The sequence below is a fragment of the Trachemys scripta genome, chromosome 3 (assembly GCF_013100865.1).
Source record: "Trachemys scripta elegans isolate TJP31775 chromosome 3, CAS_Tse_1.0, whole genome shotgun sequence".
NCBI classification, from domain to species: Eukaryota; Metazoa; Chordata; order Testudines; family Emydidae; genus Trachemys; species Trachemys scripta.
Window position 1 is genome coordinate 165,439,366 of NC_048300.1, and position 25,997 is coordinate 165,465,362.

The 25,997-nt window shown below is 40.2% G+C and overlaps 1 protein-coding gene across 4 annotated transcripts in view; it reads left to right on the top strand.

Moving 5' to 3' along the window:
• ERICH1 (glutamate rich 1) overlaps positions 1 to 19,751 on the top strand; it is a 109,475-nt gene extending 89,724 nt beyond the window's left edge. For 2 of the 4 annotated variants that reach the window (XM_034766391.1, XM_034766393.1), the window contains 3 exons: positions 5,416 to 5,790; positions 8,835 to 9,029; positions 16,701 to 17,094. In XM_034766391.1, the coding sequence (XP_034622282.1) occupies positions 5,416 to 5,790; positions 8,835 to 9,029; positions 16,701 to 16,774 (644 nt within the window). In that variant the 3' untranslated portion in view covers positions 16,775 to 17,094. Of the gene's footprint in view, positions 1 to 5,415; positions 5,791 to 8,834; positions 9,030 to 14,623; positions 14,772 to 16,700; positions 17,095 to 18,236 lie in introns of those variants that run through there. The other 2 variants (XR_004645237.1, XM_034766392.1) reach the window with 2 other exon arrangements.
• The last annotated feature ends 6,246 nt before the right edge of the window (positions 19,752 to 25,997 follow it).

Below are 25,997 nucleotides of genomic sequence, written 5' to 3' on the forward strand. Positions count from 1 at the left end.
ATCCACCTTCCCTGGTGTGGGCTCTCGCTGAAGGACCACAGGAGGCAGGGACAAAGAGATGGGTTTGTCAGAGCAGCCCCCAGTAAACGTTGGTGGCCACACTCTGAGGCCACCAAAAAAATTGTTGTGCGAACCTCTAACGTAGAGCGAGATCTGAGTTCAAGATGGCACCCATATTCTAGATCTGGCAGACAAGCAGGGTGGTGGTGTAATCACAGGTCCCTATGTAACATACCAGCACTCCTGATCACAAATCTATTGAAGTCAGTGGCATTCTTTTAAGTGACTTCAAGATGCTTTGGATTGGGGCTTTCATGTATTGGGTATAGATATTACTAGGGAAAACAAATTCATTACTATGAGCTCTTTGCAACCTGTGGATTAGTGCAGCCCACGTTTGCCTGAAGTAAGAACATATAACATGAACCAAGCTGAAACTAGACAAATTCAAATTAGAAATAAGACACAGTTTTAGCAGTGAGGATGATTAACCATTCGAAGAAACTAGCAAGGGAAGTTGTCAATTCTCTATCTCTTGATATCTTCATATCAAGATGGAATGCCGTTCTGAATATATGCTTTAATCAAACATACAAATTATTGGGCTCAATACCAGGGTAACTGGGTGAAATTTAGTGGCCTGTGATATACAGGAGTTGAAACTAGATGATCTACTGGTCCCTTTTGGCCTTCAACTCCATAAAACTGTGAAGAAGGTGTCTGGTACAGGCCTACTCAACCTTGTAGGATGAAAAAGTGAGTTTATCATAGAGAGTAGAGATTTTTACTTTATTGTTGTTCATTTTTTTTACAGTAGTGCTAAGATATAATGGTCCTTGCCTTGTAGAGCTGATAATCTTTTGTTGTCTTCTTCAGCACCAACAAAATTACATAAGAGTAAAATCATTACAACTGCATTTTCTGTGTTTCAGAAAATCAAGAGACTGAAAATACCAATTTCTAGTGCTATGCTCTTGAGATCTTTTCAGAATTGTTATCATTTCCCATGCACCATAAGTCTTAATGCATTTGCTAACCATTGTTTTTCTCTCTTGGACAAGTTACAGCCTGCTGATAATTTAAGTTACACCAAATATAGCGTATTTTTTCTCTCTCAAACAACCTAAACCAAAATGTAATTCATCTTCAGTTACTGCTTGGTGCACCATGGAAAAATATGTAATGACAGGGAAGGAAAAAACAGCTTAAAACAGATGGAAAATAGGGAGACACAACTGATTTCATTTGAGCAAAAGAAGATGAATGCTGTTCTCTGAATATAAATAGCACAGACATCTTCCAAAAAGCCCATTGTGTGAATTAGAAAGTCCCTGAGCAAATATGGTAAAGTTGACTGCTACAGTTGCCGTATCTGTCACTAACAATGCATTTTAAAATAATCTTTTCATAAACCTGTTATGTACAAGAACTATATTTCGTCAGACATTACACTTGACTTTTTATCTTTCCCCATCTCTACTTTTTTTGTACATAGCTATCTTTTTGGGGGATAAGTAGTAAGAAAAATCACAGTGCCCTCTTGAGTTTGTGCTGAACCATGTCCAGCTTTGTCTTCCTTGTCATAGTTTTCTATGCACTTGTTACCACCATGTTGTACTATTGTAATGCATACTACTTTGAAAACCACTAGGACGCTTCAGCTAGTGAAGAACACGGCAACCTTCCTGCTTTCGATTGTGTCAACATTAGCACACTGTAGGGGAGATTTTCAAATGCATATAGGATTTCCATGTACCTATTCTTTGTGCCTTTAAAAATCTCCCTCTAAATCTGTGCTCTGTGCACTGCACTGTCTTTCTATCAGTTTGGGGTGCTATTGACTCTAATCTTCAAAGGTCTGCCTGCCTGATTTTCAAAAGTGGTGAGCACCCACAACTTGAATTAAAGTTAGTAGGAGCTGCGGATGCTCAGTGCCCTAAAAATCTGTCCCTATGTGGTGTAGGACAGTCTACCTTAGGCACCACCTCTCCCTATCATTCCTTTATTTCATATATTTTTATCATTGCCTCTCTTATTCATCTGGGCTGTAATGTAAATAGTCCCACTCTCTTCAGTCTCTCGTTATATGGTAGTTTTTCCATTCTCTTAATCATTTTCGTTGCTATTTCCTAACTCCCCTCTATTCTGCTATATTTAGAGGGCTTTCCCTTCACCCTCTCCCCGGTTCTTGTCATGCGGACAGAAAGCAGAAGACCAGAAGGCTGAAGTGTAGACAATGCAATGTTTACTGGGGTTAGTTTCCAGCAAATGTGTTCCATAACTCTGATGCTGCAAAGCCTTGTTTCCCAGTGTCTCATCTCTCTTCCCCCCCCTCCCCCCCCGGAGGCATAATTATACCAGAAATGCATGCCCACAGTCCCAGCCCTTACAACTTAGGGTCATGTTCCATTTTGGGTCTGGGGTCTTCATCCCACCTCTTTTGTATTCTATGGCAGGGGTAAGGAGTGAGGTTGTGGTCAGGGACAGGCATTTCTTTGGTCTGTTAGTGTTTTATACCTTCCCCCCAAACCCCTTTGCCCCTCCCGACCGCTTGCTTGATTTTGCCTTAAGATGGGGTTGAGGCGGTCTTAAAGTGTGCTCTGAGTAACACTTTAACTGCTCTTATCTATTCCCATTGTACTAACAAATCCATCTGACTAGGCAGAAGCAACATCACAGTGTCTTTGTCCTTTATTTACACATATTCGTATCAGAGTATCGAAAAGTCAAACTCAAAATTCTATCCCAGGCTAACAAATAGACCAGTATACTAACAATTATCTATCCCATTTCTTATCCATCTTAACATTTTTGTTTATTTTTTTGGTCAGCGATGCACATTGAGCAAAGATCTTCATTGTGCTGTCCACACTGATGACCAGGTCTTTTTCCTGCGTTGATACAGTTCATTGAGAACCTAGTATTGAGTTTTTCAAATTATTCCCTCCTGCTGTGTGCATTACTTTGCATTTATCAACACTGAATTGTTTTTGCCATTGAGCGTCATATCGGTGATACAGTATCTGAGGCTGCACTTACTGATTGGCCAGCAGGGAGTGCCATGGAGTAATCAAGCAAAGTGGCAAGTTCACTTTTTTGGACTATAATACCAGAAAAATGTAGAAACACTGGAAGATGTTCAGAAAAGGCCCACAAGAAATGACTAGAGGACAGGAAGTTTAACTTAAGAAAGATGAAGAGAACTAAGTACACCTTATAAAAATGCTGGGTCTGATTCTGCTCTAACTTACACTGGTGTAAATCAGGTGTGACTCCATTGAAATCAATGGAAGTACACCATTGGGGAGCCAGTATACATGAGAGAAGAATCAGTTCATTCTGCCTTCTCACCCCGCTGTCTCCAGACCTCCTCCTGTCCTGAGCTACAAAGGATAGGAAAACCTTTGGACTTAACTCAAAATTTCTATTATCTTAAGCCCTTTCCTCCCTTTTGAGACCTTTTCATGGCGGTTTCAAGCCTTTTGGGGGTGCCTTACTCCACCGTATGAAATTGCTGCCCTGAGCCTTAATGGTCTCAGGCTACCTTAAAAATGTCTTGGAGCATTTGGCAGCTGAAACAGGTTACAGCTGCTTTCATGATCCAAAATTGATGTGCTTATGTAAACAGGGTTAAGTAATTTCAGAGAAGAAAAGTTATCAAATTTTACCATAAGATTTACTTATTATTACAAAGTGAATCCAGTCAAGGCCAAAGTAGATCTTAAAATGCAACTTCGGTGCTTTGCTTATATTTTCTTCCCCCATTCATCCCTGCCTTTAGCTCTCATATTTTACTCCTCCAGGGCTACACAGACGGTATTTTTCCTACATCCCATATGTCCAAATCCTACATAAAGATGTTTAGCTCAAATGTCATGCATGTGAAATGCTCCACAGCCTCCTTCATAGAAAGTATCAAAAACGTCTTTGCAGTGAGTCATCCATAGCTAAAGAGGAACTGAGGGTCTTGTAGTAATATTAAAAGAGAGAAAGTGGCTCAGAGCTAATAGAGTTTGAGACAGAAGAGGAAGCACAAATGCTTCCCAACTATTGAGAAAATAGAGGCCATGATTGGAGGATCAGATCAGTTGTGGATGTCAAAGGCAAGTGGACAAAGTGTGCAGAGCAACCAAGAGTGTGGACCTGATTCACTAGCATAACACTGGTGTAATGAAGTAGAGAAACTCCTTTGACTTCAGCAGAGTAACACTGGTGTAAAACTAGCTTACAGAGAACCAGGGCCTGTGTTTTCAATTGAATACAGAATGCGAAAATAAAGGATAATAAGGGTTAAATGGTCTTGCTTTCTGAAGTGAGACAGTAGAATGGCAGCAGTGTTCAGGGCCCCCTGAAGTTTAAGGGAGTAAGGATGTCATTAGACCATAAAAGAGAATTGCAGTTAATTAGACAGGAAATTATTTTAGGCATAAATAAGGATTTCAGCAGCAGCACAGTCAAAGTTAGGGTGGATTTTGGCAATCTTCTGTGAGTAGTGACAGGCAAGATTTGAATTCTGAGGTGATGTGTGGGAGAGGAGGTAAGTTCAGTGTTATGGTTGACGTCAGAGTTCTGGCTTTGGGTGCAAAGATAAGCTCTGAATAAAGCAGCATGAAAGCAGAAAGAGGGACTTCATCCCCTTGACATTTCAGCCTTTTAAAAAATGAAGCAGTAGGGAAGTTAGTGTTATAGCCAGGGAATGATAGTCAAGAGAGGCAGTTAGAGAGATCAGCAATTGTGAGTCAAGGACATTGTTACCTTAAATGTCTTTCCCCATAAAGGTGATGTCCAAGGCTAGAGCTATCAGTGGTGTCAATGGAGAAGAGGAAAGAGCCAAAGACTGAGAACTAAATTGTGCCTTTAAGTTGGGGCATACAGGAGCTCCATCAATTGTTTGTAGGATATTGCACGCAATGTTCTTCTGTGCTTGGTCAGCTCCACTAGCTGGTGTTCGGACGGGTGGGGTCTTGGCTCTGTTATCAGCCACCAGTAGTAGCCTAGCAGAAGCTCCACCCTCATTATGTTGTGCCCCCATGCGTGGTGAAGGAGGGATGCTCTTTTGTCCTCTTCCCTATGTAAGGCCATACGTAATATGGCCATGAGTCTTGAGGCCTTTCATACCAATGGGATGAAAAGAAGTAAAGTCTCCATCAGCAGTGGAAGTGGAGAAACACTGGCCTTCCTGTCTGATGCATTCAAGAAGATGTTTGCAGTGTTGTTGTAGCTGTGTTAGTTCCAGGATATTAGAAAGACAAAGTGGGTGAGGTAATTTATTTTTCTGGACCAATTGGACTCAAGAAGTGTCATTGATAGGTAGTACTGAAAGCCACACTGAGGAAAGAGAGTAAGATTAGGGTTACCTAGATATGTCAGAATTGGGCGGGAGAAGTGGTTAATACGCCTCTTTTAAATCTACAGAGGAGGATTCTCACGGACAACCCAAGAGAAGGCGCATTCGAAGGAAGAAACGAAAGAACACTGTTGGAAATCCTGATAATTTACATGGCGAACAAACAGAATCTGGGAAGCATGAGACTCTGTTTCAAGATAATTTACAGCTGCAGCAGACAGACGGCACAAAAGTTAGCAAAAACAAAAAGAGGAAAATGAAAAAGAAACGACAAAAAGAAAAGATGAAAGCAGCTGGCATGCTAACAAAAAACACTGGTATGGATTTTACATATCAGCCTGAGAAGGACAACAGTGAAAGAGCAGACTTTAAAGACATAGATGAAAAAGCAGATGGCGTTCTGGACTTCTTGCAGGCAACACAAGAAATCTATTTCGCTGATAGTATGTACCAACCTTTTTTTCCCCCCAGTAACAATAACAGCTTGAAATTAGGGGAAAATATGCTTATTATTTCTATATAAAATGCGCTATATCCATTGCTAGTATAACTGCATTGAAGTCAGTAAGGGCTGCAAGTGCATAGCACTTCTAAAATTCAGTTCCCCTTTTTAGGTCTCTAAATATGCAAATAGGTACCCCGATGTAAAAGATGAGATCTCTGGTTCCCCATCTTTACAATGTGTATAATATTTTATAATGCATTTTGTGAACCTTGGATAAAAAGTGCTAAATCATCCAATTTTTTTTCTTCTGTGAATGAACATCTAGATGAATTGCTTGATGTCAGAAACATTCAAATTAGAGAAGTAATTGCTGTTCTAATCTGAGTTTTCTTGTCCTTATCTTCCAACCTATTTTTCTGGAAGCCTCCCCCTTCTCCAGTGTCTGATTCATTTGTGATGTACAGGGAGAGCTACAATGACCTTCCAACTCACCAGTCACCCAGAGGAAATGGGGAAGCACAGTAGGAGCTTTACTGGAGGGCCTAAGGATCTTGTGGATGAGATGCATAGCTGAGGTTTTAGTAACCTGTGGTCATTAAAGATGCTGTAGCACCCTTCAAAAGACTATCAAGGTGTTAGATCTGATGTCCTATTATATTCTAATTCAGGTGACTGGGATCAGGCAGATCCCTATTGTTTCAAGTGGATACAATATTCTTACCTTGTCCTCCTACTAAAGTATTGTTCTATGGCACTTCTGTCATGAATCCACTTCAGAAGTGACTAGTGATGAGTGAAGTGACTTAATTATGGGTGAAGTGATTCCCTGTGCATATTCTAAAGCAATTTAGTATAATGAAGAATTGAACATGCTTTGTAAGTCCAAAATACTGTTGTTTACATTGTTGGGATCCAGAACATAGCTTTAAAACTGGGACATGTAATGTCACCTTTTCACAACTCACAGCTTTGACATTCCCGGTGAAACTATGTGGAGAATTTTAAATAGTTTGCCTGCATATAAAATGTCCATCATAAGCCAAAGCTGTCAGACCCCAGTCTCATAAAATTCACCTTTAAGGTATAGAGCTTTTTTGAAAATGACTGTAAAAATGGCATTTTGGGAATTCATATTTATTTTTTCCTCAATGATTTTCAGATAAAATTTGTTCAGTTTACACGTAAAAAGATGTCTACTCTATCTCAGGCCTGTATACTAAGGGCATGTCTTCACTAGTAACATTATAGCGCTGCTGCCGCAGTGCTTTAACATGACTGTGTAATCACCGCACCAGCGCTGGGAGAGAGCTCTCCTAGTGTTGTAAAAATACCACCTCCACAAGGGGAATAGCTACCAGCACTGGGAGCGCAGCTGCCAGCGCTTGTGCACTGCCTACACTGCCACTTTACAGCGCTGAAACTTGCTGTAAACTTGCTCAGGGGGGTGTTTTTTCACACTCCTGAGAGAGAAAGTTGCAGCGCTGTAAAGTGGCGGTGTAGACAAGGCCTAAGCCTGTTATATGAAAGCCAAACACAGTTTTTTCAGGCTCATATGTTGTCATCAGTAATAAAGATTTTGCAATTAGAATTTATGACTAAATTACGCTCTTGTTTAAATCGGTGTAAATCCAAAGTAACTCAAGTGGCCTTAACAGAGTTACTCTAGAATTACACTGTTGTAATTAGGAGTATGTCTAAATTTGAGCTGGGAGTTGTGATTCAGACCTGTGTACCCACCCAGACACCTTAGATACATACTCAGGCAGCTAACACAAGCTGCTGCCTATGCTACCCCAGTTACACTGTTATTTTCATCATGCTAGCTCGAACAGAGCTAGTGCAGGTATATCTACGCAAGCTGAGACACTCACCTCCCAGCTCAAATGTACCCTGAGAGTAGAATTTGACTCTTAGTTAACAATTCATTGAGCCAGAATGGAATCCTGTTCACTTTTCCATAGCTGTGTTGGCTGCACAGTTCTAACAAAAAGTATTCAGACTGTCAGTTTCCAAAATAGGCAAAGCTAAATTCTGTCAGTGATTGACAGATTGGCCCTAACTCCAAAGCTGCAGAGCAGACAGTAAACCCAACATGGACCTGGTTATTCACAAAAGAGAAATTGTCAGGCAAAAGCAAATCTATGTTATGGATTATATGTCACATCTACATATCAAGGTATGACTAACTTGCCTGTTAGGCAAACAGAGGTTTATATATAGATCTGAAATTATGCTGTTTGTTTTTATCACAAACTTTCTCATTAGGTACCTTACCACCCCATTTCCCTCCCCATTTTAGATAACATTGGAAGTCACTGCTTTCAGCATCATTTACCAATGGCCACATTGCATTATACCTTTATATTTCTGTTAGAAAGATTAATGAGGAGGAATCTAAACACATTGCTAACAATTGTTTTTATTAGAAAAGCTAACTTTAAAGAAAGCCTGTCTAGAGAGGGTTTATAGGGACAAACCATTCAAAGGTACTGGAATTGGAGAAGTTAGGAGAAGCAACAGCACAGTATGAAAAATCATAGTCTCCTTTTGAGTTTTATTGCATGCTATAATATATATATTTTAAAGCATAAATATTAATACGCAGGAATAAGATAACCAGTTGTCTCCCAAAATGCTTTACAGCAGACCCTCTCTCTATATATGTATATCTATAAAAATATGTTTGTGTACTCTACACAGACACGTGCTTTGACCATAGTACAGTTTTTTCCTTAGTCCTTCCCACTTTATCATAAATCACAATTGTTTTTATTAGAAAAGCTAGGTGGTGAGTTTAGATTTCTCACAATTCATTGGTAGTCCTATTGGCGTATTCTTTACTTTTCATATTCAGCGTCTTCCTGCCTATCATGTTATTTTAATATCTAAGAAGAAATAAGCTGCATGTCAGTACAGCATAGTATTGGTTTTAAGGAAGTGTAAATAAAAAGGAAGGAAATATATTTTAAAAGTAAAGGTAATTAACAAATTTTCAATAAAAATTGAGAAAGTTCCTACATTTATTTGGTGTTCTTTGTTCAGATAAATCAAAATGCACAGATTCACCTATGAGTTCAGCAACCGTCCAAGAGATTTTACAACATCTTGAATCTCACAGCATGGCTTCCTCAGATGTGACACTTCTACATCAGATGAAATCCCTTGTACTTTTGCAGGATACTGAGAGATTGAAGGGCATTTTGGAACAATTCCAAGAACATTCCATGATGCTGCCTGGTATGTACAATTTACTCCTCATACTGCTGATGTTCTTCTCAACATTTAGAAATGTTCAAATATTCAAATTTGTCATGATTCTCATACAGAGATAAAACAGTAACTAAATAACTACACAATGGTGAAAGTAAGAGTATTACAAGATTATGAAAGCATCATTCTTCACAAGGAAGACATTAATTTGCCTTTGGGAAAGGAGGGGTTATGATTGATATGAAACCACAGCAGAGGCCAGTACTGCAAGGTGCTGAGTGTCCTCAGCTCCCAGAGAAGTTAGTGAGAGGTGAAGGCTCTCAGAATTGCATAGGAAGAGATCAACTATTTGAATAGGTTTAGTTCCTGTTTCTTCTCAATGCTTAGAATAAGAAACCAGCATTGTGAACTATACCTATACCATTGTATATAGTGTTTTAAAGTGTCTTGAAAAGTAATGAATAAGATAGTGGTAGTTGTGACCTATCAAGATACAATTCAAACTAATAAATAGTTGTGTCATCCCTGCCATTTAATCTGGGGTGCCCTTTCCAGTGTCTTGCTGCTGTAGTGGCCAACCTGGAATGCTCACAAACAGCCTCCAGCATGGAAGTCAATCCCAGCTATAAGAACAGGAGTACTTGTGGCACCTTAGAGACTAACAAATTTATTAGAGCATAAGCTGTCGTGGACTACAGCCCACTTCTTCGGATGCATATAGAATGGAACATATATTGAGGAGATATATATACACACATACAGAGAGCATAAACAGATGGGAGTTGTCAACTCTCTGTATGTGTGTATATATATCTCCTCAATATATGTTCCATTCTATATGCATCCGAAGAAGTGGGCTGTAGTCCACGACAGCTTATGCTCTAATAAATTTGTTAGTCTCTAAGGTGCCACAAGTACTCCTGTTCTTTTTGCGAATACAGACTAACACGGCTGCTACTCTGAATCCCAGCTATATCTATGTGAGCTGCAGACAGACAGCCACACCTTGATTCTTACCAGACTTAAAAATTACCACAGGGTGACCCCAACACAGTCCTAGTCCCACATTTCCCCCCAGAAACATGTCCTGTACTGCCCAGCCCTCTCCTGGACAATACAAATATATTAAGTCCATTATTCGTTTTAGGAAATAATATGCATACAACTTGTTACCCCAAATGGAGTTACCCAGATGCTTCAGCTTGAACACACTGGATGAGATAAAACAATAAAACAAGTTTATGTAACTACCTCTTTCTTTGTAGTTAAACAAAAATAGAGATAAAAAGCTTACTGGTACCTAACTTAACAAACTATATTAGATTCAAAGCAAAGTTTTTTTACTACATGCTTCAGCAGTCTTACTGGCCAAACTCTTTAGGTCAGGACCCCTCTCCCAGACTCCAATGGCTGCTTCCTTTGTCTTTTCAGATGTAGTGAATGTGATGGTCTAGTAGAGAGAGGGGTCCCTTGTACTGTTTTTCCCTCCCTTTTTTAGTTTCATTTCCAGCTGAGACGCAGGAGACAAAGGGTCTATGTGGAAAGATATTCCTCGCTGGGTTTTTTTTTTCACCTGTTTGAACTTCCTTTGTTTTCCCTCCCTGTTTGATGACTCTATTCACTGCTTAAATGCAATTTAAGGCAAGCATACAGGACCAATCCACATAAGCAGTCCATTTCCTGGACACTACTGTGCTAATAAGTGATGGTCACATAAACACCACCCTATGCCGGAAACCTACTGACCGCTATACCTACCTACCTGCTTCCAGCTTCCATCCAGGACGCACCACACGATCCATTGTCTACAGCCAAGCTCTAAGATACAACCGCATTGGCTCCAATCCCTCAGACAGAGACAAACACTTACAAGATCTCTCTCAAGCATTCTTAAAACTACAATACCCACCTGCTGAAGTGTAAAAAACAGATTGACAGAGCCAGAAGAGTACCCAGAAGTCACCTACTACAGGACAAGCCCAACAAAGAAGATAACAGAATGTCACTAGCCATCATCTTCAGCCCCCAACTAAAACCTCTCCAGTGCATCATCAAAGATCTGCAACCTATCCTGAAAGACGATCCCTCACTCTCACAGATCTTGGGAGACAGACCTATCCTCGCTTACAGACAGCCCCCAAACCTGAAGCAAATACTTACCAGCAACCACACACCACAGAACAAAAACACTAACCCAGGAACCAATCCTTGCAACAAAGCCCGATGCCAACTCTGTCCACATATCTATTCAAGTGACACCATCTTAGGACCTAATCACATCAGCCACGCCATCAGGGGCTCATTCACCTGCACATTTACCAATGTGATATGTGCCAGCAATGCCCCTCTGCCATGTACATTGGCCAAACCGGATAGTCTCTACGCAAAAGAATAAATGGACACAAATCTGACATCAGGAATCATAACATTCAAAAACCAGTAGGAAAACACTTCAACCTCTCTGGTCACTCAGTAACAGACTTAAAGGTGGCAATTTTGCAACAGAAAAGCTTTAAAAACAGACTCCAATGAGAAACTGCTGAACTGGAATTAATTTGCAAACTAGATACCATTAGCTTGGGCTTGAATAGAGACTGGGAGTGGCTGGGTTATTACACAAATTGAATCTATTTCCCCAGGTTAAGTATCCTCACACCTTCTTGTCAACTGTCTGAAATGGGCCATCTTGATTATCACTACAAAAGTTTTTTTTCTCCTGCTGATAATAGCTCATCTTAATTAATTAGCCTCTTACAGTTGGTATGGCAACTTCCACCTTTTCATGTTCTCTGTATGTATACATGTCTTCTTACTATATGTTCCATTCTATGCATCTGAAGAAGTGGGCTGTAGCCCATGAAAGCTTATGCTCAAATAAATTTGTTAGTCTCTAAGGTGCCACAAGTACTCCTATTCCTTCCTTTGTTTATGAACTGACTTCTGCCTGGGCAGGGCTGTGGGGTTTGGAACAAGTGTTAACAACATCATATAGGGGAATCTTATAACTTCACATACAATGTTGCCACACACATTTTACCAGGACAGAACTGACCAGCAAATTATTTTTCGAATGATACTTTACAAGCATACTTTGTACAAAGATTATTACAATAGAGCAGAGGTTCTCAACCTATTTATCATTGTGGGTCACATATGCAGCTCTTTGTGTTATGTGGGCCACATCCACACCATATAAAAATACTACCTTTATGGCCCTGAGGATGTCATATGGGCCACAGCTGTGTGCTGATTGGGCCACAGTTGGCCCATAGGATGCAGGTTGAGAACCATTGCAATAAAGTTTAGGGTGTGAATACAAGGGTGTATTCTGTCCTAGTAGTGCAGTAACCGAGTAAGCGAAAACAGTAGTCATTGGATACCTGACAGTAATTCTCATAAAGGACTGGGCATTAGAACCTACTATAATTGTATATGATTGTAACACACAAGCCCCCAGTAGGGTTTGGAGCATCATTGTCCTGCCCTGAAGGGTTTACAGTCTGAGGCTATTAACCAGAACTCAGCTATTATTCCCTAATCTTTCAAAAAGTACATTTGAAATGTTTCAATATTTGAAGACCTGGTGGGTTGACAGTGCATCTGCATGTGGAATAAAATGCATGTCTACAATAAATGTAAAGAATCATCCTTCACTCTGATCACAGGTGAACTGCCTAAAGTTGCAGCTGGAATTTTAGGGCCAGATTCTGCCACCCTTAAGTACATTGTGTTATCCCACTGATTTCAGAGTAAATACTCACAAAGGAAAATACAACTCGGCATTAATAGGGTTAACAGTATTGGGCCTTTAATAAAAGGCCTAATTCAGCATCCATTAAGTCAATGAGAAGTGAGAGTTGAGTCATGTGCAAAGTCATTTTAGTCACTGGGCGTATGACCCAGAACCCATTGAAGTTAATTATCAGAGGGGTAGCCATGTTAGTCTGAATCTGTAAAAAGTAACAGAGGGTCCTGTGGCACCTTTAAGACTAACAGAAATATTGGGAGCATAAGATTTCGTGGGTAAGAACCTCACTTCTTCAGATGCATCTGAAGAAGTGAGGTTCTTACCCACAAAAGCTTATGCTCCCGATACTTCTGTTAGTCTTAAAGGTGCCACAGGACCCTCTGTTACTTTTTATTGAAGTTAATGGAAATCTTTCTACTGGCTTCAGTGGGCTTTTGGATTAGGCTCACCTTTTCTCTCTTGGTAAAACAGAACTGTTGAACAGAATAAGGAAAAGAAAACAAATTAATTTGGAAAAATCCACTCAGAAAATGTAAAATAAGCATTCACAGCAGAGGTGCCCTTTGAAATAAGTATTTTTTCTCTTTTAGAAGACTGAAAACATCCCTGCTGGTGTACAGCCTTATTTATTCTTCCAGTTGATTTTCTCCTCATGTATTTAGTCATTCCTAGTTCAGTTCTACTGTCACTCACACCTATTTTTCACTGGTCAATACAGTCAAATTTCTATTCCTCATGTACACCAATGTAAGAGAAGAACCAGCCTTCTGTATTTTAAGTGTTATTTAAAGGCCTGCTCTATACTAACTTTGTAATCACTTTTCAACTTTATTTTTTGAAATCTCAAAGAGCTACAATGTAATGGTAAGAAATTACTTCTGACATAAGGTTTTTAATTATGCATTTATTTTTATAACTTTTTAATGAATAAACTTTTTCTTTCACAGTCCAAAAAACCCCAGATTTAATCTACAATAGACAGCTGATAAAAGCAGAGAACCTTCCTTGTAGCTATTACAGAAGTTTGCTGCCTCAGCAAACTCCAGCTGCTCATTACAGAAACGCTATTCAGGAAGATAAAACATGAGTACTTCTTAGTAACCCCAATATTTCCCAAACATGATATCTAAATTCCATCAGGACTTCCTCATATGATTCTCTTGCCTTTGTTTCTGGTGTGTGTGTTTGTTTTTTTACTGGGCCATGATGCCCTAGAATAAAGGGTCATTCCTCATTAACTTCTTGAAAGGAGAACAGTTTTTATTAGTATTAGCATAGCAGGGAGGCTTATTTTTGCAAAACAAACCAATTCTTTTTCCTGTTTCAAGAAACAATATGTTAACAAAAGATCCCCTTTTTCCTGTGGTTATGATTCAGCGTAAGACACCTGAGTCAAATGGCTAATAATTTGTGTGGGTATTTTTTCTTTAATGAAGGATGTTGCAGTGGGGAGTCATGAAGAAGAATGAATAAGTCTTTAAGCAGACCCTCTCCTTATACATAATAATGTATCTTCCTCATCTCTGAACTTTATAATGGTGTTATTGCTTTACCCTGTTATTGAAAAGATAATTGAATAAAGCATTCATGTGGAATTCTCTTCACACCTCCCAGAACATTACTGTGATTGGGAGGTATTGTTCAGTAGACAGAAGGAAGAAAAAAAAAAGAAGAAAAAGGGATGTACATTTTATTTTAAGTTCTTAGTTCCTATTCTTTGGCAGAGCATGGAATGGTGGTGGTAGAGATGCCAGGAAGAGGAGAGGTGGGAAACACCTCAGAGTTGCAGGGAGATGACATGGCAGAGACTTCTTAGGACAGTGAAACTGTAGAGATGCGCACTTCAAGCTGTCATTCTCTCTCTGGCCCTTAGACCTTCATACCAAGTGAGGAAACATACCTGAAAAGAGAAGGGGAAATCCAGGATGCCTATGATTATGTGGTGCACTCTAACCAATCTAGAGGTGGTCCCCTAGATCACTCCAGAACCAGAAGAAGGGGATTGGGTGGACAGACTGATGGTGAGCAGACTGATTGCAACGTGAAACTGCAGAACTGGAATTAATTTGCAAACTGGACACCATCAGATTAGGCCTGAATAAAGATTGGGAGTGGTTGGGTCATTATAAAACCTAAACCTAATTTCTCCAATACTAATTTCCCCCTGCTGTTACTCATACCTTCTTGTCAACTGTCTGAAATGGGCCACTCTCATTACCACTTCAAAAATTATTTTTCCTCCCTTGGTATCCTGCTGTTAATTGAATTGTCTCGTTAGACTGACCTCACACTCGGTAAGGCAACTCCTATCCTTTCATGTATTTATACCTGTTCCTGTATTTTCCACTACATGCATCAGATGAAGTGGGTTCTAGTCCATGAAAGCTTATGCCCAAATAAATTTGTTAGTCTCTAAGGTGCCACAAAGATTCCTCGTTGTTTTTGCTGATACAGACTCACATGGCTACCACTCTGAAACCCAAAGTTAGAGGTGATAAAAAATTTTCATTTTAAAAATAAGATTAAAAAATGGCTATTTTTCTAAAAATATTTTTGTTCATTTTCAAAATTAAAAAAATTGTGAAAATGTTTGCAAGGAAAACCTAACATTTTTCAATTCTTTTGAATTTTTTTCACAAAAAATGTGTACCATTCTCTAGCCCTCTCCACCCAGAGTCTTCCATACACCTGAAGAGGGTAGGGATAGGGGTCAAATATAAAGGAATCTCTCATAGTAGAAGCTTCACTCACCTCTTCCAGAAAATGTGGGAAACAGAATGCTGCTTGTGAGTCTACTTTGGAGGGGAGGTTGGGCTGCTTCATGTCACCTTATTGTGTATCAGACAAAAAATGGTCTGTGACTAGAAGATAAAGCTTTTATATGCTGTTGGGAATTGCAAATTTTAGAATGAGCGATTCTTAGTCCTAATCCTGACAGTGTGTTAAGAGCATAGGTAATTATCCAATAGAAAAATAATGTCATTATTCCCTGATATATGACCTCATTCAGTTTCTACTCATTAGCCCTCTTCCCTTGTCTGTTAACATTTTCTCTTTGTTGGCGAGTATCAAGTCTAAAATAGACTCCTCTCTTGTTGCCTAGGAAATTATCACTCTCTAAAGAGCTGAAAGCTACTTTTTGCTGGTTTTCTTGGAGAGATGTCCCCTAAAAATATTTCGTTTGTGTTTTGCAGGCCAGGAAAAGTAATAGTTATGCTGCGCCTACGTACAGTACATATGCCTTCAAATTAGTATGTATGCCTTCACAGTGTTCAAAATAACATTTTTTGCAGAGTATTCATACAAAAGGAAATAAAATAGGAAAGCTGCATTAAAATGACTTTATAGAGCAGTCTTAAATGTGATAGAACAGCAATAAGTACCGTAGATATACCTATCAAAATAGAGTTAAATAAATGGGAATCTCTGTGTTAAGGCACAGTATGGCCAGAGCTTCAGCTTTTAGGTAGCTGCACATTGCTTAGCACAAGCTCAGGTGGGGCTCTGAGTGCTGCTATAATACAAATAATAATAAATAAAGGATAGGTGAAATCACTCTCCATTCAGAGAATACCTAAGGAAATGGTGCAGATCACAGACTGTTTCAGCCTCAATTATACACTTGTGGTTGTGTCATTTTAATCCACTTTTCATTGTTGATTAAGAAATAATTCAGTGGTTGCACTTAACAGTATAAGGCCAGAGTCAGCCCTGGTACAAGCAAATAATCGCCTATGAAGAGCTGCGCTTGCTTATTCCGGGAATGAATTAGGTCTGTTGTCTTCAAATTTATATTGGTGTCTCAAGCTCCAAGGGTTATTTTGTTTTTCTTAAATGCTAATGTCAGATGAAAACAGATGTTTTATACGGCTTTTCTTTAACCTTCATCTATTTGATTGCTGAAAAATACCACAAAAATATTTCAGGAAGAATTTGTTTTTTCTTTTCAGATCATGCCAAGATAATCTCTTCTCTGTTCCACTACTGGATTACAGATATCCTTCCCGTGAAGAACAGGAAATAAAGCATGTGTGTGTGTCCATCTGTGCAGAGTTAAAATTTAATATACAAACTGTAAGCTGAATAGCGAATGTTCAGAAATAGCAGTGTACATGCTGTATATTCAGCAAGGTAAATGAGGTATTTTTCATATCATTGACTTCCTCCAAAAGACAATGGGCAATATAAAAGTACTTTGATTTTGTATTTTGGTTGGTTGGGAACATCTTACATATGAGCATGCATCAACCAAATCATTTAACATAGACCCTGTGCAAACAGATGCAGCTTTTTGCCGGATTAGGGACATATAGGATGGTTTCTGGTGCTCAAACCCTTTTGATTCAAGAAAAAAGAACAGGAGTACTTGTGGCACCTTAGAGACTAACAAATTTATTGGAGCATAAGCTTTAGTCCACGAAAGCTTATGCTCCAATAAATTTGTTAGTCTCTAAGGTGCCACAAGTACTCCTGTTCTTTTTTGCGGATACAGACTAACACGGCTTCTACTCTGAAACCTTTGATTCAAGAGTTACATTAAACTGAAATGTTTATTGGTAATTTCTTTCTAGAAAGTGTGGTTCTTAGCTATTATTGTTTACAGAGTGTCAGAATGTATTCTAGGTGGAATTTATAACACCACCTATTGGTAAGGTAGCCCAACACTTCCTATATAAGACCCTTTTTTTAGTTGTGTTTAATTTTGCCAAACTTTAATAATTTGAGCTGAAATTTTCCATGCTGAGTGACTGCCGCAGGCTGACTTTTTTGGAAAGTTCAGCCACAACAGTTCCGCTGTTTTTGAGAAAGACAAAAAGGAAAATAAAGTTGTTTTTAAAACTTTGAGAAATCTCTTTTCTAACTATGCTGTTTTATTAAAAAATTAAATAATTTAAAATTGCATATATAATTATAAATGTATTTAAAAAAAAATTCTGATGATCTTTTCTTTAGAAAGCTCTAGTAAGTTCCTCCATGCACTGTAGCAGGGACTTGAAATTTAGCAAGGGCTGACATTTGTGTCAGGGATGTGTCTCTTGTGGTCATTGTGAAAATCTGTCCAAATCTGGCAAAGTTATAAATCTTTGAAATATTGCAATTCGCACATGCTCAGTAGAGATTTTCTAGAGTTTAATAGCTACCATCTCCAAAGATTCCATCTCCTCACAGTTCCTGTGTGTGACTGGTCTGTGCCTGCTCCCTCCAGCCCAGAACTACAGGGTGAAGTCTGACTTTCCCTGTAATGGCTATTCTGGGCAAGAGTGGAGCTGGGTACCAGAAGTGAGCGCAGGGAACCTCTCTCTCCTGTGCCTTAATAACCCCCATATTGGCACACAGGCTGGGAGTGAAGAGGGAGACTGGGACCCAACATAAGGAATATGAAGGGATGGGACTAGGACTTACCAGTGCAACTTTCATTCAGCCCCCTTATGCATATACATTATGATAGTCTTTAATTACATGATCACATACTGTTTTTTCCACAGGATCCCACCTCATTCAGTGCACGGGATGGACCCCTCTGGGGATCAATCAAGGTGGTTTTGCAGAAGTGGGAAGATGTGCAGTGAAGGAAGCAGGGTATTGTTTAAAGAGAAAGGATTGCCTCCTGGTTAAGGCAGCTGAATGCTGCCTTGGAGAACTGGATTTTTTACTGCCTCTGCCAGAGAGTTCTTATGCTAGGCAAGTCACTTAAATCAAACTTTTCACAGGTGATCACTAATTTCGTTCTTCATTTTCTGTTTACCTGACTTGAGAGGCTGGGGTCTGTTTTGCAGAAATGTTGAGTACTCACAGCTGCAAACATCCGCAGAGCTACTTCATTGTCCTTCAAATCCCTCCATAAAACTCTTCTTTCCTGTGAGGCCTACAAACTTGACAGTTTAATTATGCTGACCAAAATTATCTAATTGTTTCCTTGTACTCCCCTGTTGGTCTGTCTGCTCCATTGATTAACTCTTGTTGTATACTTACATTGTAAGCTCTTTTGGGCAGGGACTTTCTTTTCTGTGTTTGCACAGTGCCCAGCACAATGAAGTTCAAGTCCATGACGAGCTCCTAAGCACTACTGCAATACATATAATGATGGTGATAAGTGAATGTATAAAGTGCTATACAGTGCTAAGCACCTGGAAAAGTCAGGTACTGGGTATCTCAGATTGGACACCCAAAATCAGTTGACACTTCTGACCTTGATCTCCTGTGCCTCAGTTCCCCACACCTTCACATCACAAGGGTGTTGTGAACATTCGTGAATGTTTGTGAAGTAGTTGGATGCTATAGTGAGAAGCACCATAGAAAAGGAAATTAATAATTGTTTTTTCAGAGCAGGGTTTGAATAGTGCGCAGCAAATAAGGCAGGTATTGCACCACACATTGAAAAATGAGGAGAAAACAAAATATTGAATAGCTGCTCATTAAGTGAGCACTGTCCATCCTGTGCACTGAATGAGGCAGGGGTACTAAGCACAATATACTTCGTGTTCATGTAATTAAAAACTATATAATAAAGAACATAGGAGCCAAATTAAGGTTGCATGAGCAAGCAGCTTTAATTTGACTGCTTGCACTTTGGCAGCACAAAGGAAAGGAGAATTAGTCAGTGCTGCTGGAAGCACACCCCAGGCATGTTGGGACTGGATGGGGTGTGGTCCATGGTTCCTATCCATTTACTAACATTCTGTTGCTGGCAAGACAGGCCCGTTACAGTGTAAGAGGGTGGAGGTCACTAAGTGATTGGAAGGGGTTGAGATGTATAATAGAAATAGTTTCATATCCATTCCTCCCAGTGCTGGGACCTATTTTATTGTATTGTTCCAGATGGAAGAACGTTGTATTAATAATGGTAGAACATTGATTAATGTAGTTGATCTTCCACAAACATCTTCTCTGTACTGTAATATTCATTTTTAATTACCGTATATACTCGTTCATAAGCCAAATTTATTTTAGTAAAAAGGGAAGCACCAGAGAAGGGGGTCGGCTTATGAACGAGTATAGAGAGGGAGAGGTGGGACACAGCCCCTCCCCCCAACAGGGGGAGCAAGGAGAGGCAGCACAGCCAGCAGAGCCAGAAGGAAAGAGGCGGAGCCAGAGTCTCTCCGCTTCTGGCCACGCTGCTCTACCGCCAGCCTCCGAAGCAGCTGCAGCTCCGGGGCTGGCAGGCTACAGCCGTGCCACTCATCCCGCTGCCCAGAGCAGGCTGTGGCCGCACTGCCCGGCCCGCCGGATCACGCTGCAGCCATGCCGCCCGGCCCAGCCCACTGGAACATGCTGCGGCTGTGCCACCCGGTCTGGCCCGCCGGAGCAGGCTGCAGCCGCGTTACCCAGCCTGCCAGAGCAGCTGCAGCCAGATAAGGTGGGAAAGGATGGGATGGGGGGAGTGTGGGGGTCCCGGGCTAGGGGTGGGGTCATGTGGGGGGTAGTCACAGGGGTTACTCCCCTGACCCCCAGCTTCTCCCCCCCAAAAAATGTCCCCACCAGTTGCTGTCCTGGCCCATCAGGGTAAGCAGCTGACACACCGGGACAGTTTGTTTCCTTAAGTTACCTCCATGCCTGCGGACGCTCGAGGTAAACAAACCATCTCAGCCCACCAGCGGCTTATCCTGATGGCCCGGGAGCCAAAGATGGCTGACCCCTGAATTATAGGGTCAGCTTATGAACGGGTCATAAAAAATTTCCATTTTTACTTACCCATCTTGGGGGCGGGGGGGATCGGCTTATAAATAAACTGGCTTATGATGGAGTATATACGATAATTAATCAATGTTTTGGTGGATTAGACAATTTTGTCCTCTATGTAGTTAGGATTGGAATGGAAAAGGTGCTGTCCAAGTAGGAAATGACTCTAAGAAAACGAGCCAATAGTGAAAGGCTGTGTTCAGTATGATAGAATTCTATAGTTGGAAACTCTAAACCATGTCTTGTAATAATATTTCCATTTTAATGCTTGGACTGTTCCCTCACCATACAAAGGATTTGATCATGTGCAGTATTTATTTAAAACAGTGCAACTCAATTTTAAGTTGCTACATACATATTGGCCAGATTCTGATACCCTCACTCACAAGGAAGAACATTTTACTCCATGTGTAATCCCAATGACTTCTGTGGGACTACTCGCAGAGTAAATTGCTACTCAATATGAACTAGGCCATCAGAAGTTCGGCCAATAAAAGATATTACCTCATCTGCCTTGTCTCTCTTCTTTTTGTTTGACCGTTTGAATTCTAACCCCTAATCCAGAGGTCCGCAAACTGTGGGGTGCAGCTGGGGCAGGGAGGGAGCACCACCCAGCTCTACTCCTGGCCCCGGCCCTGCACCCTGGGTTCCAGCTGCCAGCCCCACACCCAAGACCCCAGCTGCTGGCCAAGGCTCCACTCCCAGCCCTACCCCTGCCTCCAGCTATGGCCCCAGCCTCAGACCCCTTACCCTGTCCGAGTCCCCCCCCCCCCGGAGCCACATCCCCGCTCCTGTTCCTGACCTGGGGGGGGGACGGGACGCAGACTGGGGTAAGGAGGGGCACCAGGTAAAAAGTTTGGGGACCACTGCCTTAATCCATTTTAACTAACTGAGTTGCTAGTTTGATGTTTTGTCTTTTTCAGCCATAACAAGTTCCACTTAGATATTGACATATTAGGGTAGAATTAAGACACAGGGAATATTTCACTCCTCTCCCCAATTTTTGTAAATACTCATTAATTAATAAGATTCATTAACTGGTTATCCCTTGTAGTAAAATGCCTTATGCTCCATTCCTCCTCTTCACTTCCAGAAATTCCCAAATGTTTGCTGATTGCTTCTTCAAAAGGCTCCAAATTTACCATACACAGTGATGGTGATAGTGGACAGCACTAATTCTTCTGTCTTTTTTTTTTTTTTTTTAAGGGACTGATTATTAGAAAGTGGAAAGTTCTTGTGTCCTGTTCTTGTACTCCTGTTCTTCTTTTTGCGGATACAGACTAACACGGCTGCTACTCTGAAACCACTTTTTAAAGACTCTTATGCTGGCATAGCAGAAATTACTTTGTGAGCATCTTCACTTTTGTCATTTGTCATGAATAATTTCATGCAGTAGGGAAGAATTTCTATGTAAAGGAAAACACAAATGATTAGGAGATTGTTAAGGAAATAGTGTCAACTGAGAGATGGTATATCACTTGAGGATTTTGTTAGGATTGAATAAGGACTGGGAATGGCTGAGCCATTACAAACATTGAATCTATCTCCCCTTGTAAGTATTCTCACACTTCTTATCAAACTGTCTGTTCTGGGCTAGCTTGATTATCACTTCAAAAGTTTTTTTTTTCTCTTACTTAATTGGCCTCTCAGAGTTGGTAAGACAACTCCCACCTGTTCATGCTCTCTGTATGTGTGTGTATATATATATCTCCTCAATATATGTTCCATTCTATATGCATCCGAAGAAGTAGACTGTAGCCCACGAAAGCTTATGCTCTAATAAATTTGTTAGTCTCTAAGGTGCCACAAGTACTCCTGTTCTTTTTGCGGATACAGACTAACACAGCTGCTACTCTGAAACCTATTCATAGTTTGTTATTCTTATGTTCAATTTGTAATAGTATTTTAAAGCCATTTATTTAAAAATTGAAATGTACCTTCTGGGTTACACGCTATTATATAGGGATATTGTCTCGTAAACCATCTAGTCCCAAGAATCATGAAAAGAAATTCCTCACTCAAAAAAAAAGTAATATGAATTAGAAGTGGAGAGAAGGGTTGTTTTTAATCTCTTAATTTGTTTTCACTGTAGCCACTTTAAAATCCATGCATTTTGTGCAAAAAAGTCAAGTACTGCAAACAAAACAAGCCTAAGAAACATTTAATGGTTTAGCTGTTTGATATCTTTATAAATGATGTGCAATATGAGATAAATTGTATGCTAATCAAACCTGCTGCTCTGAAACTAACTAGGGTTATAAATGCAGTTGAGGATAAAATAAAACTGCAGGAGATCTTGGAGAGTTATTAAATTTGGGCCAGTTTCAATCAGATAAAGTTCTCTGTGGATAAATGCAAGGTTATAAGTGTGTGTTTGTGTATGAGTGTATACAGTAATGCCATACTAAAATATAAGATGGAAGAAAGCTGTTTTAAGAGCAGTGTTACAGAACGACACTTTTGAGTAATAAATGTAAGTGCACAGACAGACCATGTGGATAAATAAAGCAAACCCTGTTTTTTTAGTAATATCACAGGGGTAACTAATATAATTGTCATTTTCTTCATAGTTTCCATTCTAACATCCTGTTTTTAGTTCTCAAAACTTACCAAAATTTTGACCTTTCAGGCTGAAATTTCCCAGGCTTGTGGTCACTGCCCAATTTAATTTAATTAAAAAGCTAGAAATTCAAAACGAATAAAAGGAGTACTTTTTTCACACATTAAACAGATTAAACTGTGGAACTCCCTGCTACAGGAAATTACTGATGCCAAGAACCTAACATGATTCAAAAAGGGATTGGACATTTATATAAACAACAAGAATATGCAAAGTTATCATTATTAATGGTAAATTTTGGATGAGATATTAAACCTTATGCTCTGTTACAGTTTAGCATAAGGGGGGCAGATTACCCCATCTCTGCCTGTGTTAGGGTTTTTAGGTTTCTTCCTGTGAAGCATCTGGCCACTGTCAGAGACAGAATACTAGATTAGTATTGGGTCTGGTCCCGAATGACAATTTCTGTGTTTTTGGATGGGTTTTTTGTATTTAAGTTTTAGCAAAAAGAGTTTAGCTGTATAGAATTCTGAGGAGAGTTGAGGGGTATACTCTCACCATTATTTTAAATACATCAAAAATCCTGGAACAAAGTTATTTAAACAGCCTTATAACCAACATTGCTGAGTTATGAAAACTGAAAATTGGAATAATAATAGTCCCCACTAAGCAGAAGTGCCTCGTATTGGTTACGTTCTGAATTAATTGAATCATGACCCTTTCAAAGATGCATGCTGTGCATGTGCAGTACATTTTACATTGGACTTTCTTGCTAAGTTGGTAAGGAGCACAGGTGGGAGCCTAGAAATCATGCACCTTATAAGCTGTTCAGCTCCTATTGAGTATAAGACAGAGATTTTCACCTCTGGTATGCAAGAGAGGGACAGTGTCCTAACATATGGAGGAAAGAGGTGTTCCAGCATCTTCGAGCCTGATAGTTTCAAACTGTGAAGTATACATTTTCTATTATCAATTTTTTGCAAACCACCAGAACTTCAAAGCCTGGGAGAGGTAAGGGTTTTTTTTTTTTTTTTTTTTCTTCTTAAACCCCCTCCTAGGAAATGCCAAACAAAAACCTAAATCAAGAGAACATTAAGGACCAAATAGTGAGTGGCCCACACCTGGCTGTGCAGGATCTTCAAGGTGTGCAAGAAGGGCTGTTCACAATTAGAGCTGGTTCGAACATTTTCAGCAAAATTTCAGTTAGCCAAAATATACTATTTTGTCAAAGCTGAAATGTTTTATGGAGACATATCAGTTTGAAAAAGTTTTCATGGGGAAAAGGAGAAGAGAGACTCATGATGTATAGACTGATGATTATGGCACTGGTCTGGAATGTGGGAGAATCAAGTTCAAATCCTTGCTCTGTGTGATCTGGGATGAAAAACTCTGCTTTTAATCAGACAGAGCAAGCTCTTAAATCGAGTGCCCTAACCACCAGGCCACATACCAGCCTTTCCACCTTTATCAAATCAAAAAGCCCAGGTGGTTCTTCCAGTAGTGTCCATATGGGTGCTCCACTGTAGGTGTATTCACATCCCTGCACCTCAGATCGGAGATTTTAGATAGCTGTGTCTGTTTGACTCACACATGCGCTCTCCTAGTCTCTTGCTCTACCTTGCTGCTATATAGCACTGTGTGGGAAAACTGCCCTCAGTTCCTTTTCAGCCGCCCTTGGCCTGAGAGAGCCTTAACAGATCCCGTTAACAGAGTTTCTTAGTTTTCTTGTTTGTTTCCTTCAGTATTAGATGTAGTAATAGAGCTTCCGTTAATTAGTCTTAATACTGCCTTCTTTTCATTTCTCTCCACCCCCCCCCAAAAAAAATATTACTTCGCTTGTAGAATAGTTATCGTCCTAGCGTAAGTTAGTTCTCCTTAGTTTCTTCCCATTCAGGATATGAACCCTAAAAGGGTATGCCCAACTCCCTCGGATTTAAATGCTGCCTCTCCTGTGAAGAAGCCTTTCCTATCAGCGATGGCCATTTCCACTGCATTCATTGCCTCGGAAAGTCACTCATGCCTCAGAAGTGCACATTTTGCCTCAAACTAAAATCGAGAGTTAGAAAGAACCACGAGCGAAAATTAAGCCTGCTCATGACGGAAAGCTCACTCCGACCAGCCTTCAACCCTGGACTCAGTACCCCGCAGTACAGTGATCCCCGACAAGGCCAATCTTGTCAACATTGTGGGCTAAGTACTCTCTAGGGACTTCAAAGAGGATTTGGATTTCTCTCAAAAAGTCTCAAACGTGCGACTAGTCCCCGGAATAAGGAATCAGCCAAGAGAAAGAGACCCCTTCAACCTCCTTCTGGAGCTCAAACTCACTCTGCAAGATCTTTCTCCATTTCCATAGCTTTCCTCAATAACATTCTGATCACAGAAATATGCAGAGCAGTGATTTGGGCATCTACTCATACATTTGCTGAACATAATGCAGTCACCCATGACTCAGCTCGACCGTACTATCTTCAATATTGGACTCAACTCCAAAGCCCCACCCCTCCATTAGAGGTACTGTTGTAGAGTCACCTAGAGTGAAGCATCCATAGGGACATTATTTGAAGTAACCTCATCTTGTGCAGTAACTGGTTCTTTGAGATGTGTGTCCTTGTGGGTGCTCCACTACCGCCCTCCTCGCCTCTGCTTCGGAGCTCTTATCGATGAGCTGTGTGGTAGAGAAGGACCTGAGGGTGGTTTGCCTGCACGGCAATATATAACAGCAAGGCAGAGCACGCAACAGAAAGAGCAAATGTGCAGGCCGAACAGACACTGCTACCTAAAAATCTCTGATCTGAGGTGCAGGGACATGGATACATCTACAGTGGAACACCCATGGGGACACACATCTCTCTATATTATATACACTATACTAAACCTTGAGGACAGTGGAAACTACTATAAATTTTAAAAGTGTGGAAAATTGTATAAGATGTTATATATGTGTGTGTGTGTGTGTGTTTAAAGTTACAGAAAAAATGTGTGATGTATTCTATTTGAGAAATAGTAT